The following is a 15,496-nucleotide window of genomic DNA, read 5'->3' as shown; positions in this document are numbered from 1 at the left end:
TGACAGCTGGTCCAACCCTATCATCTCCCATCTGAATTCCTTCCTGCAAGTCACGGAGCAAGGCCTCCCTTCTTTTGCCTTTGTGCGCCTGTACAAAAAGCAGGTGACGCTCAAAAATGGTAAGTCCGATCAGGTAAGTTATCTTCTCAAAAGCTGCCTTTGCCTTCCTACTTCACTCAGATCAAAATCAAAACCTTGACTCATTAGCCCCCCTATTATCTGCTCCCTTTTCAGTGTTCAGTTCTTAGAGATATTTGACTTTAGAATAAGATATCAAAGGTAACCAATGTCTGTGGTTATTTCCAGAAACAACAGAAGAGGAGCAGTATTCTGTCACCATCTTTCTTAAAAACTCTTGTCAGATTCTCAAAGAAGCCCATGAACCAAAAATGATAAAATCGCTGCATAAGACACAACCACAATTAATCAAAATTCCAATTTATTACAGGCTGTCTTAACCCTTTCAAGCTTTTTAATGTGGCTTATTCTTCACTTCACAAGCAAGCATAAATTTGCTTTAAATACATTTTTAAATTAAGCTATAGTTTTCTATTTCTCTAAATTATGCAGTTATGTACTAATTCATCTTTCCTATACTTGTTTTTTCTAACCCTTAAAGTGCTTGTTTACTTATTTATGTTTTATTTCCTTCCTAATACTACACTATGTGTAAAAGCTATTTTTAAATTCAATTAGGGGCCCTAACAATCTAAAGCATGAGACGCTATCAATTTCCATCTACTTGTGGTCCAAAACAAAGTCAGAAATTTGGAACTCAGAATCATAAACGGCTGCCCTGTCAATGCCTTCCATTCAAATGCAATTACTGCTCCTGGAATGAGGTGGGAGTAGGACGTGAGATAGGCTTTTAAATCATTTTAAAGGTTACATTTCCTCATACAAAGTTATTCCACAGAAGTTACTCAAAGGCTTCTAAGATTAATCAACCACTCAACCCACACAGAGTGGAGTCATCTAGGTTAACCATTCAGTAAAGACTTCCCTGGTTGCTCAGTTCTCTTGCTTTGATAATAGCTGTGCATTCACATAATTCAGTATATTGAACTCTGTATCTAAACTCTAAAGAAAGAAAATGCTGGCTTGTCAAGAAAATATATTATTACCTTCTTAAAAATCTTCAAATGTTCAAATGTTCTCTCTTTCCTGAATTCCTTCTTAAACACACTCAAACCTTTCCCATGTTAAAACAAAATAATACAAAACAACCTCCCTGACCTGGACTTTGGCCTTTCTGGAGCTATTGTGTTTCCACACGTTCCACCACCCATATTATTCTGGATTCTCCATGAAAATAGCTCTTAACTAGGTAGCAGAATGACATCCACACTGTTAAATCCAATAGAATTATTTCAGTACTCACCCTACTGAAACTGTCAATAATATCTGGTGCAGTATCTGGTACAGTCCTTTTTTTAAAAATATATTTTTATTGATTTCAGAGAGGACGGGAGAGGGAAAGAAATATAGAAACATCAACGATGAGAGAGAATCATTGATCCACTGCCTCCTGCATGCCTCACACTGGTGATCGAGCCCGAAACCAGGTCATGTGCCCTTGACCGGAATCGAAACTGGGACCATTCAGCTCGAAGGCCGGTGCTCTATCCACTGAGCCAAACCAGCTAGGGCCAGTCCTTCTTAAAACACTTTTCCCTGGCATCCATGACATCCCTGACCTTTTCAATTTGTTTCTTCTCTCACCCTGATAATCGTCCTACTCTCTTTGCCCTTTGACCTCTCCCCTAGACGGTCTTATTAGTGACATGGCCTCACTCTGACTTACTCTGACATCATCTGAGGAGAAAAGTCTACTCAAGCTGAATGCACATTCCCACCCCACCAGACTGGCTAGCCTCCAGTGATCCCTGAGTCATGCCCTTTTCATCCATCTGACCTTTCCTCTTAAATCTCTATTCAGGAAAGCGCATTCAGATTACATTTCAACATCCCTTCTCTGAAAACAAATAAAAATTAGTATGCTTGCTTCTAACTCCCTTGTTCAAGCTCCAGTGTATATTTTTATTTTCAAATGGTCTTGGATTGTGTATCACACTTGAAATTGAACAGGTTTAAAATGCCAACTCATGGTCAGCCTCAAACTATATTCAGCTATTCCCCATAATTTCCTAATTTCTATATTTTCCCAACTAATTGAGCTTGAAAATTAATGACAGTCCTGTTCAGATGCATGTCTGACTGCTGCTCCACTTCTCCTCAGAGTTAGCCCTGGGCTCAGACCCTTCACTCAACCCTGAAACTCTAAAAAAAGCCTTCAGAATCTCCATTACCCACACTTGGCACAGCTCTTTGTATTGAAAACAAACTTTCATTCTACAGAAGCGTGACTGCCCTAACTACCTATTACTATTTGGCCTAATAAAAACATCATCTCAACCTTTCATCACTGTACAAAGAAAAAATTAAAATCTTAGAGTATTAATAGGGTCATAGGATTTGTTCCATTCTTTCCATTTAGCCTACTGTTCTGAGGCTGGGTTTCTAAACAGTCTCTTCACTCTGATGCCCCACACCCCAAAGCTTCCTGGCCAATCTATCTGTAGCTCCATTGTTCTATTTCTTCCCCACCCATCTCCTGAGTGAACGCTCAGCTAATATAAATACTTTTGGGCACTGGCCTAAAACAGCTTGTCTACAAAACCATAAAACCAAAGGTGGAGTCCCGACATAACTGATAGCATCTATCTCTTCTTCAACATGGCCTGCAAAACTGTCGGCTATGATCAGAGAAGCACTCAGATTTGAGGCAGATTGGGAGGTGTTGCTGTGTTACAGATGTTAAATTGTATGTATTTCAGAACCTTAAAACATCTTTTCTTTGCTCCTCATCAAGTGAACAGGTATAACAATAATTTACTGTCAGGAATAAATTATATAGTTAACCTATTTTCCTAAAGGATGTGCTTTTAAATATTTACTTCCAACCCTAAATTAACACTTACCACTTATACATACTTTGGATAGAAAATTGTTTATTTTTTAAGAACAGATGATTAAATGTTTCAAATAAATATGATTTATAATTGCAGAATGAATATAATCTGACATATTCAACTTTGACCATGCCTGCTCTTCCTACACATACACACACCCTACTCTTTGTATTACTGTTGTTCCATGTAGTTTGTTGGCTGAGCAGTGAAATGTATTAAAATCCTAGTTTCCAATGAACTGGCAAATATTGCATCAGAAAACAGAATTCTAAAGATATTCTAACATGGAATAGAAGACACTGTGCCTCAGAAAACACAACAAAACAGAACAACATCCAAGCAAAATAAGTATTTTGAGGAATGCAGCAACATTATCTTGCAAAGTCCCAGAAAATTGGTTTCTGGGACATCAGATTATTATACAATGGTCATATGATAAAGTCCTATTTATCCTTCTACTAAGATACTAATACTTGTACAGTTACAGGCAAAACTGAGAAGTTTGTTTGTTTTTTTATTTGTTTCTTTGTTTATATTTTTATTGGAGGGAGAGGGAGAGAAACATCAATTGGCTGGCTGCTTCCTGCACGGCCCCTACCTGGGATCAAGCCTGCAACCAGGCATGTGCCTTGACCTGGAATCTAGCCAGCAGCCTCTCAGTGCATGAGATCACACTCAACCAACTGGGTCACAGGGGCCAGGGCAACACTGAGAAGTTTTTATGGGGAAAAATGAGTAATATTTTGTAATACTACTAAAACTAAGAATGGATCATTCAATTTCAATTTTCTAGTTTTTTTTTAGGATTTGGGAATGCATATTTGAAAAACATACAGAATAATGAGAACACTTAATGGGGTAGTAGGCAGGAGTTCTGAGTTTTAATCCTGCCTCATTTGAGTTTCTCCCTTCCTTAAGCTCAAATATTAACACTCCCCTTTACCTCTCTTTGAGGATTTCAGCTCTTCTGAGGTTTCAAACATAACATCAAAGAAGAAGTATAGATGTTGTCCAATTTATATTCCTTTCTTACTTCGGCATTTACTGGACACTCACTATAAACCAGGTACTAGGCTGTGTGCTGGAAATGAAGAGATGAATAAGACAAAGTCTTTGCCTTCAATGAGATTTTTAGTGCAGGAAGACCAAAAAAACAGGTCAACTTTGGTATTATTTTGTATGTGGCACGTACTATAGGGACCCAAAAGAGGGACAATTAGTCTAAAATTGGGGCATCAGGATATGATGCCTGAGTTGAGGTCTGAAAAAAATGTGCACAGATCAAGAAGGCAAAGAAAGCTATGAGAACATTCCGGTCTAAAAAGAAGCAAAGGCACTCAGCTGTGTCACTTAACCATGTGTGCAGGGACCTCTACGCCTTGCAGCAAAGGCACAATTTCAAGTTCAAGGAGTTAGGTCAGAGTTTGTAGATGATGCGGAAAGAAAAGGAAGCCGTTAGGTCAAAAATATATATTTTTACCATTTTATACCAGTGATTCTCAAGGAAGGAGGGGGCGGGACATGTGTGAACTACCTAGTGGGCTTTTCAAACTGTCCTGCTCCATTGTGGTCCATCCCTTTGATGGCTGTGCACCCCATCTGGATTGTCTCCCATAGAGTCACGGCTGTCCTCCTCCTTACTGAGGGTATGAGGCCTGTCCCCATGGTATGTTGTGAAAAACAGCTACACTATGAACACAAGGGTAAATATGCTGAAAAGAAGGGAGAGAGAAGTCTAAAAAGGAGACAGAGAAAGATCACAGAGATTAGAAGCCAAGAGAATAGTTTAAAGAAAGGGAAGGAGAAAGAACCAGTAAAATCAAAGGACTGGGCTTAAGTCTCCCCATATGTCCAAAGACTTCCTAAAGAGCTTGTTAGCATCACAAAGTCAACACGTCTAAAATCAATTCATCAGCTTTATCTATGGTAATAATTCTTACATAATTGAGCTTAAGAATTTCTGCGGTATGGAGAGAATAGAAAGTATAAGCAATGGTTCTCAACCTTCCTAATGCTGCGACCCTTTAATACAGTTCCTCATGTTGTGGTGACCCCCAACTATAAAATTATTTTCGTTGCTACTTCATAACTGTAATTTTGCTACTGTTATGAATCGTAATGTAAATATCTGATATGTAGGATGTATTTAGGCGACCCCTGTGAAGGGTCGTTCGACCCCCAAAGGGGTCACGATCCACAGGTTGAGAACCACTGGAATGTTTCAAAAAAATATACTGTATACTAGATATAAAATGGTGGCCCTCGAAGAAGTCATATATATCTAGCTATATAGCTTCCAAATACAGGGCATCCCAGGCTGCCTGTCACTGTCTTTCTTACCTTTCCAGTCTCATTTCTCCTAATTTAGCTTCTTAGCAACAACAAATGGTTTATGGTTCTCTGAACAAAATTCATGATGTCATAAACTCCTTCAGCCTTGAATGCCTCCCTCAAATCCCTAACCTAATCGTATCTTTCAGGTCTCTATGGAGGCATTGCCTTCTCAAGGAAGCGAACATTCCTGACCCCTCCCAGTGTGCTCCTTAATGATGATGATGAAAACAGAAGCTAACATTCCAAGGATTTCCTCTGGGCCAGGCTGTGTTTTAACTCCACTAAATGCAATATCAACTAAACTCCTCTTCACAGCAATCCTATGAAGTAGGTACTAACAATATCCCCAGTTTATAGATAAGACACTGACACATAAAGAGGTTAAGAAACCTACCCTAGGACATATCACCAGTCAGTAGTAAAGCCAATTTCTGCACCCAAGCAGCCTGGTTCCAGAGCCTGTACTCTAATCACTAGGGTATACTGCCTCTATGTGATTCGGTATTGCTATGTATACGATATTCCTGATTCTCTTGTTCAGCATCTGTGGGCAATGAGCTGCTGGGACTGGCTATGCATTTCTTTATAAATACTAAATCTGTCAACATGAAGGGTCTATTATCCAAGATTCCTGAAAAGCATAAAATCTCTTCTAAAAATATCTTTGTTGAAATTGAATTTTTATGAAACTGTATAGCTATAGCTGGGACACACCTAAAATGTGTTAGGATTTGTCATTCCTATGATAAGTAGCTTAGAATCTAATGAAAACCCTTGGTCATTTCAATGTCATATACTATTAATTATTTCAAAGGTCAAGAATCTTAAAACATTTAATCTTAAAACTACATCTGGGTGATACAATCAGAAAAGTAAAGTATTTTGAAAATATTTAATTAAACAAAACAAGAAGAAATCTACTAATTAAAAAAAACCTTTAAATAAAATGTGTATTTTCCCACATGGTACTATTTTTCTACTATATATGAAGTACTTTTTTAAAATAACATTTTTTTAAATGAACATGTGCACACATTCTATTTTTCAGTGCTAATTTCACAGAAGAGTAGGATAAAGTGATTTGGAATAAAAATTTTATCACTTACTAACTCCTGGGAAACTCTTTGAAGCTAATGTAATGGGCATCGCTGTAAATTAACAACAACAACAAAAAATTCAGACACAGTCCAGTCTTTCAATAATTTAGAGTCTTATAGGGAAGAAAACAAAAACCAGGTATAGGTGTGAGAATTGTTTTAAAAATTTAGTAGGTAGTGCTTCAAAACAAATCTATATAGTAATAAGAAGACCCCTGTCTCACGCACAGTTGTAATACCAATATCTGATGTGGTGGTGGAATAGCCAGTAAACTCGCTTTCTCTGAGGATTTTATAAGCAAAAATATGAGTAGTTAGTAGCACAGGCTATGGAGCCAGAATTGTCTGGGTTTACATCTCAATTCTATCACACACCAATGGACTTTGGTGGCTTCACTTAACCTCTCTGTGCCTCAGTTTCCTTATTCACAAGTTGATAATTATGTATTGTTCACAGAATTACAGTGCTGTTGGGAGGATTAAATGACTTCATGTGAGCAAAGCAGGTAGAACAATACCTGGTACACAGAATGAATCTAAGTAACTAACTACATAAATCAAGACAACTTAAAAAGGAGAATCTGATGGAGCACATGTCAGTCTATGTGTACTCAAGCCTTAGTGTACCCACAGTGAAAGACAGATTAAAACATGTCACCAACCCACTATCTCAATCATGGGGCTGGGCCAATCCTTACCTTTGTATAAGCAATGGACCGCCATATCTTAGCGGTCTTTTCCAAACTCGATCAGCAAGTTTAGTGCTCTTACTAAAACACTGTGAAATGATTAAATATGTAATTCCATCAACGGAACCACAAAATGCCCCTTTACTTGTCAATAGTATTTATGTGCAATACATACAAAGTCGCAACCAGGAACACCATTTATTCTGAAAAAAACACATGATCAAACTGGGCATGGTTAGCTAATTTTGAAGTTCCCAGTTAATATTATTTTGCTACTCATTTGCTCATTTTACTGTAAGAAGAAGAGACATAAGTGATGAAGACTAAAGAAAAACGTAAAAAAAGAAAAACATAGAACTGAGAAAATTTTAGCTATTAAATCTCCCCATTGTTATTGTATTTTATTGACAATATTACAGGTGTCTCGCATTCTCCCCTTTCGCCCCCCTCCAACCTGCCCCCACCCCACCCCACCTTAGACCTTCACCACATTAATGTCTGTGTCCATGGGCTATACATATATGTTCTTTTTGTCTAATCTCTTCCCGAACCCCACCCCCAACCACCTCCTCTCTGAGACTGTAAGTCTGTTCCATGTATCCACACCTCTGGAGCCCGTTCAGGACTTGCTGTCCTGGAATCCAGATGCTATGTCTGTTCATCAAAACCCTTCCTGGTATTGCCCTATTCTATTCCAAGTTATGAGATTTCTTCTCAACCAAGGACCCCAAACGTTCTATACAGCAAGAGACCTGTGTGTAGAGTTTATGAGGCAGCATTGCTGAAAGAACTGAATCATAGAATCTTGGAACTGAAACTTACTTTGGGAATTCCTAATTCACACCTTTCACACCATTTTATAGAAAAAGCATCCCCCAGGAAACCCAAGTCCCCTAGCTAGCTGGCAGCAGAGCTGAGGCTGTTTTCCTTTGAATTTGCCATCTACCAGTCTTATGCTTGTTTGTTTAACTACAGTGCACTGCCAAGGAAACAGACTTAAATTTAAAACTAAAAATCAGAAAAAAAACAACACAATTTCAGGTCACAACCTTAAATAGTAGCAAAGAAAATGAAAACACCAAACTCTGAGTAAAGATGTACCTGGACAATGGCATTTTCATCTAGATCAAGCAATCAAAATAAAATAAACTTACAACTGGCTAAAAGCTATAGCTTAACAGCAAAGCTATAAGTAGGACACTGTACAATATATTTAGTCATCTTCATTTGTGCTTCATACTTCTCATGCCCCCAAGCCCCGTCTGGGACAGAACTTGTGAAAATGTCAGGATTACGAGGGACTCACCATCCATATATCTGTGGTGAACCATAAGCGTGAGTGTATATGTAAGAGGGAGACACAAAGATGGAAAAAGGAAGAGGGTTTATAGAACTATATATCATTTATACATATTGATTTTCCTCTTTCTTCATATGTTGCTTATGAAGCTGCATTCTTACATCAGAAATAGATTCACACATGATATTAAAAGTAAGCAAATAATAAAAACTTTTATTAAAATGCCATAAGCAATTTCAAGTGGGATTGATATGCAAATATTACTATTCTTTATAATAAGTAAATAGCAAATGGAAAATAAGAGGTTTGGGACATAATAAGCAAATTCAAATGCAAAAAAACAAGTGGATTTCAATTGCATCCAATTATTTCACCCAATCACCTAAAAATGAAGATCTTCTCAAGAAAATTGCATTGCCTTTCCAACTCCTTGGAGATCCAGTTTAGTTAACAGCCTAACTATGCTTCAGAGATGACCATGTAGCTAACATGTCAAACTAATTTTAAAGTGTCAATCATGTTCCCTTCAATCTAATTAGTTTGGAAAGTAGTGTCACTGACCTGGAACCATGCAGACCCTTTATTATCATATTATTTGATCAACCTAACACTTTACCTCAGTTGAATTTGAGACACCTGTAACCAAAATGTAATATCCTTTCTCCCATACATTACTGGTAACTCTCTGTACAATTTTCTATTTACAACTCAATTTATCTCTATAAATAAGCACGGCCAATTTCACAGAGACATCCGCAGAATTTCCCTTATTTAAGATTTCCTGGCAATTAAAATACAAATGTAAAGGGAATAGCAAAAATATATACGTGTCAGGTGGGATATTTGAGATTTTTTGAAGCTCAAGAACGGCTAAAAGTGGGAAAGAGGAAGAATGGAATAACTCAGATATGCCAGGAGAAATCTGGAACCTTCAATGTGGGAGACGACTATTCCTTTATTACTATAATACAGCAAGCCATTTTTATATTTAAAAAAAAGTCTGTACGTTATAAACCCAATGTCGTCACATGGGTTTATGTTATAATAAAGAAAAGGTTTCTCAGGTTCATCATATTTAACCCGACTTTAATCTGACCAAGTGCAGGATGAGGCCCAGTTGAAGGAGGTAATAACTAGTTCCTGAGAGGAGCTAAAGGCCAGACCACAGTGAGCCTGGAATGGGGTGGGCGGCTGGAGGATGCTAGTTAGTCAAGCAACAGAGATCACCTGGCCCTCTCTCTGGCAAGAAAATAAAATGACCAAATCTTTTTCCAGCTTTGTTTTGCATATCTAGGAACTGATTTGCAAGCAGGTGATCTTACCTCTGAACCACAGAATGACATATTAAGCCAGGAACAGAAAAAATCATCACAGACGTTTGTGTGCCACCACAACGTCGTGTTCATATTTTTAAATGTGGTATGAAAAAAGTACGGAACAGGGGTTCCCAACCTTATTTGGCCACGCCCCACCTAAGCATCTCTAAAATCCTGATGCCCACCCCTCCCCCCCCCCACACACACACACTGTAACATATCATTCACGTGAAGGAAGCCTAGCAGGCCATTCACTTGGTCTAAACAAGCTTCCAAAGAACATGGCATCCATGAAAGAGAAAAAGAAAAGAACGAAAGGACAGCTGAAGTACTGAGGAAGAAATCACTAAGCAATTATTTTAAAAAATATCATAATATGAAGTGATGTGAAGAAATAGCAAATAAAGTTTCAAAACATATAATAGAGAACTTAAATACATAAATATGTCACAAATATATATTTATATCCTGTATATGAGGCCCCTAGAACCATAAGAAATGCAAAAAAATCAGTTAATATCTCATTCTTGAATTGCCCCTTTTAAAATCAAATTGCCCCCCTGTGGGGCATGGGTCCCACCTTGGGAACTACTGGTCTAGAAGTTATATTTAAAGTAATGACCATTCCCTCTAGCAGACAATAAGCAGGATGTCAGCTGCCCAGGCTTCCTTTCACAGCCTGTGTTCTCCTTTGGGGACTGAGGTTGCATTTTACCAAAATCCCCATTTGTCTTACAGATAAGCGAGATTCTTCTTGTATGCTTGCTCGAAAACATAATAATTAGTGAATATGATTTCACACATGGTCAAGCAAAATATGTATGTATCTCAAACTTACCTTCAGGTGAGGAGCCTGGCTTTTGGGAAAAGACTGCATTCACTTTACTCTTCTTATTGATATCACTATTTACAGACAAGCTGGACTGAATTTTTCTATGCATTTTTTGGGAAACAGGTGCTGAAAGTCTTCGATTCTCCACAGACACATGTTTGGCTCCATGGTGAATTCCATTTCCGTTGCTCAGACTTTTGTGGCAGTTCTTTGTCTTGTCTATGTCCTCCTCACTTGGTTCTTGTGCTGAAGTTTGAAGCTGAGGCAGGCGCTGAGGTTGGGCTAAGTTAAAAAGTAGGAAAAGTTTATCAGGTAAAAAAAGAAATTAATATTTTTAAATAATCCAAATACACTCAGTAACAGACTGTTTTAAATTTTATCCATGATACTAAAAATGAAAGCAAAAATAAAGTAAAATACTAATACATATGGGTATAATAATGATTGGAAAACATCCTATCCTATATAATAAAAGGCTAATCTGCAAATCGACTGAACAGCGGAACAACCGGTCGCTATGACGTGCACTGACTACCAGGGGGCAGAAGTTCAATGCAGGAACTGACCCCTGGTGGGTCAGTGTGCTCCCACAGGGGGAGCACCACTCAGCCAGAAGCCGGGCTCACGGCTGGTGAGCACAGCGGCAGTGACAGGAGCCTCTCCAGCTTCTGCGACAGCGCTAAGAATGTCAGACTGATGGCTTAGGCCCGCAGGGAGCACAGGCCAGGCTGAGGGACACCCCTCACCCCTGAGTGCACGAATTTCGTGCACCAGGCCTCTAGTATAACAGAAATAATAAAGAATAAATGTAGAGAAAATATCCTTACTAAAGGGGAAAATGAGAAAGGGAGTCATCAAAAGTGACTTTATGAAAGAGGCATAAAAACAGAAGGGAAAAATGTTTTGTTTTTAAGAAAATTGAAGTTAGAAATCTGAAAAAACAATTTGACACTCATTCAGAAAAAGTGGATTCTTGACTGGCTTATTTCACTTAGCATAATGCTCTCCAGTTCCATCCATGCTGTTGCAAATGGTAAGAACTCCTTCTTTTTTACCACAGCGTAGTATTCCATTGTGTAGATGTACCACAGTTTTTTAATCCACTCATCTGCTGATGGGCACTTAGGCTGTTTCCAAATCTTAGCTATGGTGAATTGTGAAATAAGCCAGTCAGAGAAAGATAAATATCACATGATCTCACTCATTTATGGAATATAATGAACAACATAAACTAATGAACAAAAATGGATCCAGAGACAGAGAAACATTGATCGGACCATCAAACCATAGAGGGAAAGTAGGGGAGGGTGGGGTTAAGGGTGAGAGAGCAACCAAAGGATGTGTATGCATGCATATAAGCCTAACCAGTGGACACAGACAACAGGGGGGCGAGGGCATGAGTGGCGGGGATGGGGAGGTAATGGGAGGATAAGGACACATATGTAATACCTTAATCAATAAAGACATTTTTTAAAAAATTGAATTATTTTCTATGTACCAGGTCTTCTTTCTGGTGCCAAGGACACAGAAGTATTATCTTGCCATCCCTGATAATGGTTAACTACTCCATTACCTTTTGAAATAAAAGGAAAAGAACAATGGATTCGGGTATGAAAGCTGGACAGTATAGAGAAATACTGTGGGGTGCAGCGTTCGATGCCCACTTCCCAGCAGACCATGGGGCCAACAGTGCAGCAGTGAGGTTTTCATTAGAGAAGCCCCTCTGAACGTACAGGCACAACCCTTAGCTGGGTAACTCTTGGGAGGATCTCTGTGCTGACAATAGATTTTTCATTTAAATTAGCCAAAATGGATTCTGGGTGTTGAAGCTTAGAGCTCTGATCTCCCCCCAAAAAAGCTATCTGTTTACACTGGTTAAATAATGAAATTATTTACTAATATTCTTAAGCAATGCTATCAATGAAAGCATTTCTTCAGTTAAAAACAACAGCAACAGCAAAAACATTCATTGTCAAAATTTACTTTTATAATTTCCTGGAATTTCAGATTCTAAAACTGCTGTTATAATTAGTCTTTTTAACTTATGATTATGAACAGTTAAAAAATATAAATTAAGTCTGAATACTAAGAATTCTTCAACTTAGAAAACATAATGTATGAAAGCCACAAAATATACTGGTACATGGCATTGATCATGTCTAAAGGGGACTGATTATCTGTGATCTAGGGACTAGCTAAGACTTGGTATATATTTTTGACAAAGAGGACAGTTTGCATTTGAGTAGGACTTTAGCACACATTGTTTACTTCTGTCTTTGTTCAATATCAAAATATTCTATTTATGAATGTACAGATTTCAAGAAAAAGACAAATTTCTTTTACTTAATAAGCATGGTTTCACATCAAGTCTATTAACATTAATACCTGATTTATAAAACTAATATATGAATCCCTCTTACCATTTTTCAGTTATTTAGTAAAGAACAAAGGAGAATAATTGTCAAAAATTAAATATCTGTGAATATCACAAATTAATAGTAAGATATATCAAAATATTTTTTTTCTCCTAACTTCTGATGAAAAGAAGAGGTTACTTCTCTACGTAAAAGCTCTACACACCCTTCTTCTAACTAAAATTGGCAGTCCAGGCATCTGCAAAAGGAGAGCTATTTCTTATGGGTGAGTAACCATTTGATCTAGAGATTAATTTGCTGCTCCTGTAACTCCTTGTATCAAGGAGAATGACATCCTAATGACTGCTATTGAACAGAAAGCTAGTTATACATATTTATTTAAAGGGATGCCAAAGAAGACAGTTAAAGAGAGTTAAAACTAATTTGGTGTTCTTTTCAGAGCACTTTCCAGTAATCTCGCCAATAAATGGAATGTGTTGGGCCACTTTTTCTCTGAAAATAACTCAAGCAATCTGAGAGCTCAGTTAAGTTGAAATGTCATTGACCAATGCTGGGGAGACTTCTTATCAATCAAACATGTACTGTCATATTCCATACTCTAAGATAAATTTAAAATCACTATGTACTGGTAATAGTTAAACGTTCTCAATAATTAAAAATGAAGATGGTAAAAGAGAACTATATCTTGCCACCAAATTCTAAAATGGACAGATCCTGTCTTTTTCTATGAAAACTGACAATATGCAAATTACTGGATATGGCTGGAGTGATATTCTAACACATCCTTAATGATTTGCCTACATTTCAGTTTTCAAGATGATACCTATTTTGGTTGGCAGATAAAGAATAGTACTTTAATTTTTGTTTCACTGTCACCAGTTATTTTTACTATAGTTTGTATTATGATCTAGTAACCAAGTATTATCTCTTCATTTTAATTTTTTCACATTAAAACTTTCTTAGTTTTATGATTTTCTCAGATGCATGCACTATATAAGTCAGATTAAAACTGGATAAATCCTAGATATATTAGATATCTCAACAGACATTTATTTTCACTTCCATTGATAATTTTTCATGGATGTCATTTGAATCTTACAGTAAAATTCACCTGAAAGTCAGAAACATGGTTTTATTCTTGGATAAAGAACAAAAACATCTGATTAAAAAAAAAACATAACTACTTGGCTTTAGACAGATTTCTTTTTCTTATTGTGTATAAGTTGTGTATGGCTTTAAAAAAAAAAAGCAACATGCTAATATGGGAACGACAACACAATGCCTCTTAAAACACTAGTGATGCCTAGGGACCCGCGCTCTCCCTTTAACGATCCACTGCTCTCATTCAGCTGTCTTTCTTTTTTCAAATCTTTACATATGTGACAGCTCTCAAAAGTAGACCATAGACCATCTGGCATTGTCAGAGGTGTAACTTGTGCAAATTCAGCTCTATTGGGAGCGCACTGCTATCTTCTGCCTGCGTTATAAAGGGACAATAGAATGTAGAACTTAAGATTTGTTTTGAATTATTCATTTTTAGCCTGTATATTCAAGAAATTTTACAAACTCTGCATTTTGTACTACATAATCGCATGCGTTAAAGGTACAAAGAAACTTTTTGACACCTTTTTTCTACAGAAAGCTGGCATTTTGTTTGATATGTGAACATTCGGGCATCGGTTATATCATTCTAAACAGGCTGGAGGCTTCTACAAAAGACCCCATTTTAAACTTACTCTATATGGGCAAAAAAATGTATTCTTGATATTCAGTAACAAATGCAAAACACATCAAAAATTTAAATACCAGTTATATGAACATTCAGCATCTTCAAACCTTGATAGCATTGGTAACCCGATTATCATATGTATTGTAAAGAATTTTTTTAAATCATTGCTCATACAATGCAGCATGATTGTAAGTTTAAGATCCATAATGAATAGTTACAAATGTCTTAAGAAACCTGTGCTTTCTAGGTTCAAATGTTTTCAATCAGGAAGGAAGCCAATAGAATTAGATCTACTGATTTTCAATAATAATAATAAATATGGGAGTAATGAGTCAATAGCATGAAATTCTTTTGATAATTTTTTTTAAATGTGTGATAGTGTAGCTTAGTAATAACTATACTTGGAACTGTGCCTACTGGAGAAGCAACAAAAGCAACATTTTTCCATGGCATATAATCTATTACCATGTGCAAATCATCTGCAGTTGCTGGTCTCTTTACATAAAATTTAATAAAACTACAAAGAATTATGCCATTTATTTCAAAAGGTCGTTGTACAAAAAAAGTAAAAATTAAAACCTTAGAATTTAAAATCATCAGGAACAAAATGATCTAAATAGAATATTTGGGGGAAGGGGAGTAAAAATGACTTGATGCAAATTGAAATTATTTTTCCCAAAGATGGTTATAAGCTTTTACTGGGTACCCAGTAACTCTGCTACTCTGAAGTCACTATGAGACAGAGACAAACACAAACACACACATAAACACACACACAATGGTAGAGATTTTATTTATATACACACATATATAAAACAAAACTTTTATTATGTATATATATAATGCATGTAT

At 36.9% G+C, this 15,496-nt stretch overlaps 1 protein-coding gene across 1 annotated transcript in view; it reads right to left on the bottom strand.

Annotated features, from left to right (window-relative positions):
• Nucleotides 1-15,496, bottom strand: part of MDFIC (MyoD family inhibitor domain containing) — an 89,554-nt gene that overhangs the window by 22,808 nt on the left and 51,250 nt on the right. The window contains exon 4 of the mRNA XM_081102603.1: nt 10,547-10,822. Within this exon, the coding sequence (XP_080958729.1) occupies nt 10,547-10,822 (276 nt within the window). The remainder of the gene's footprint in view (nt 1-10,546; nt 10,823-15,496) is intronic.

Source organism: Myotis nattereri (assembly GCF_964212035.1).
Source record: "Myotis nattereri genome assembly, chromosome: 11".
In the NCBI taxonomy this organism is placed as follows: Eukaryota; Metazoa; Chordata; class Mammalia; order Chiroptera; family Vespertilionidae; genus Myotis; species Myotis nattereri.
Note: the sequence above shows the minus strand (reverse complement) of the source record. Positions and strands in the feature narration are given on the sequence as shown.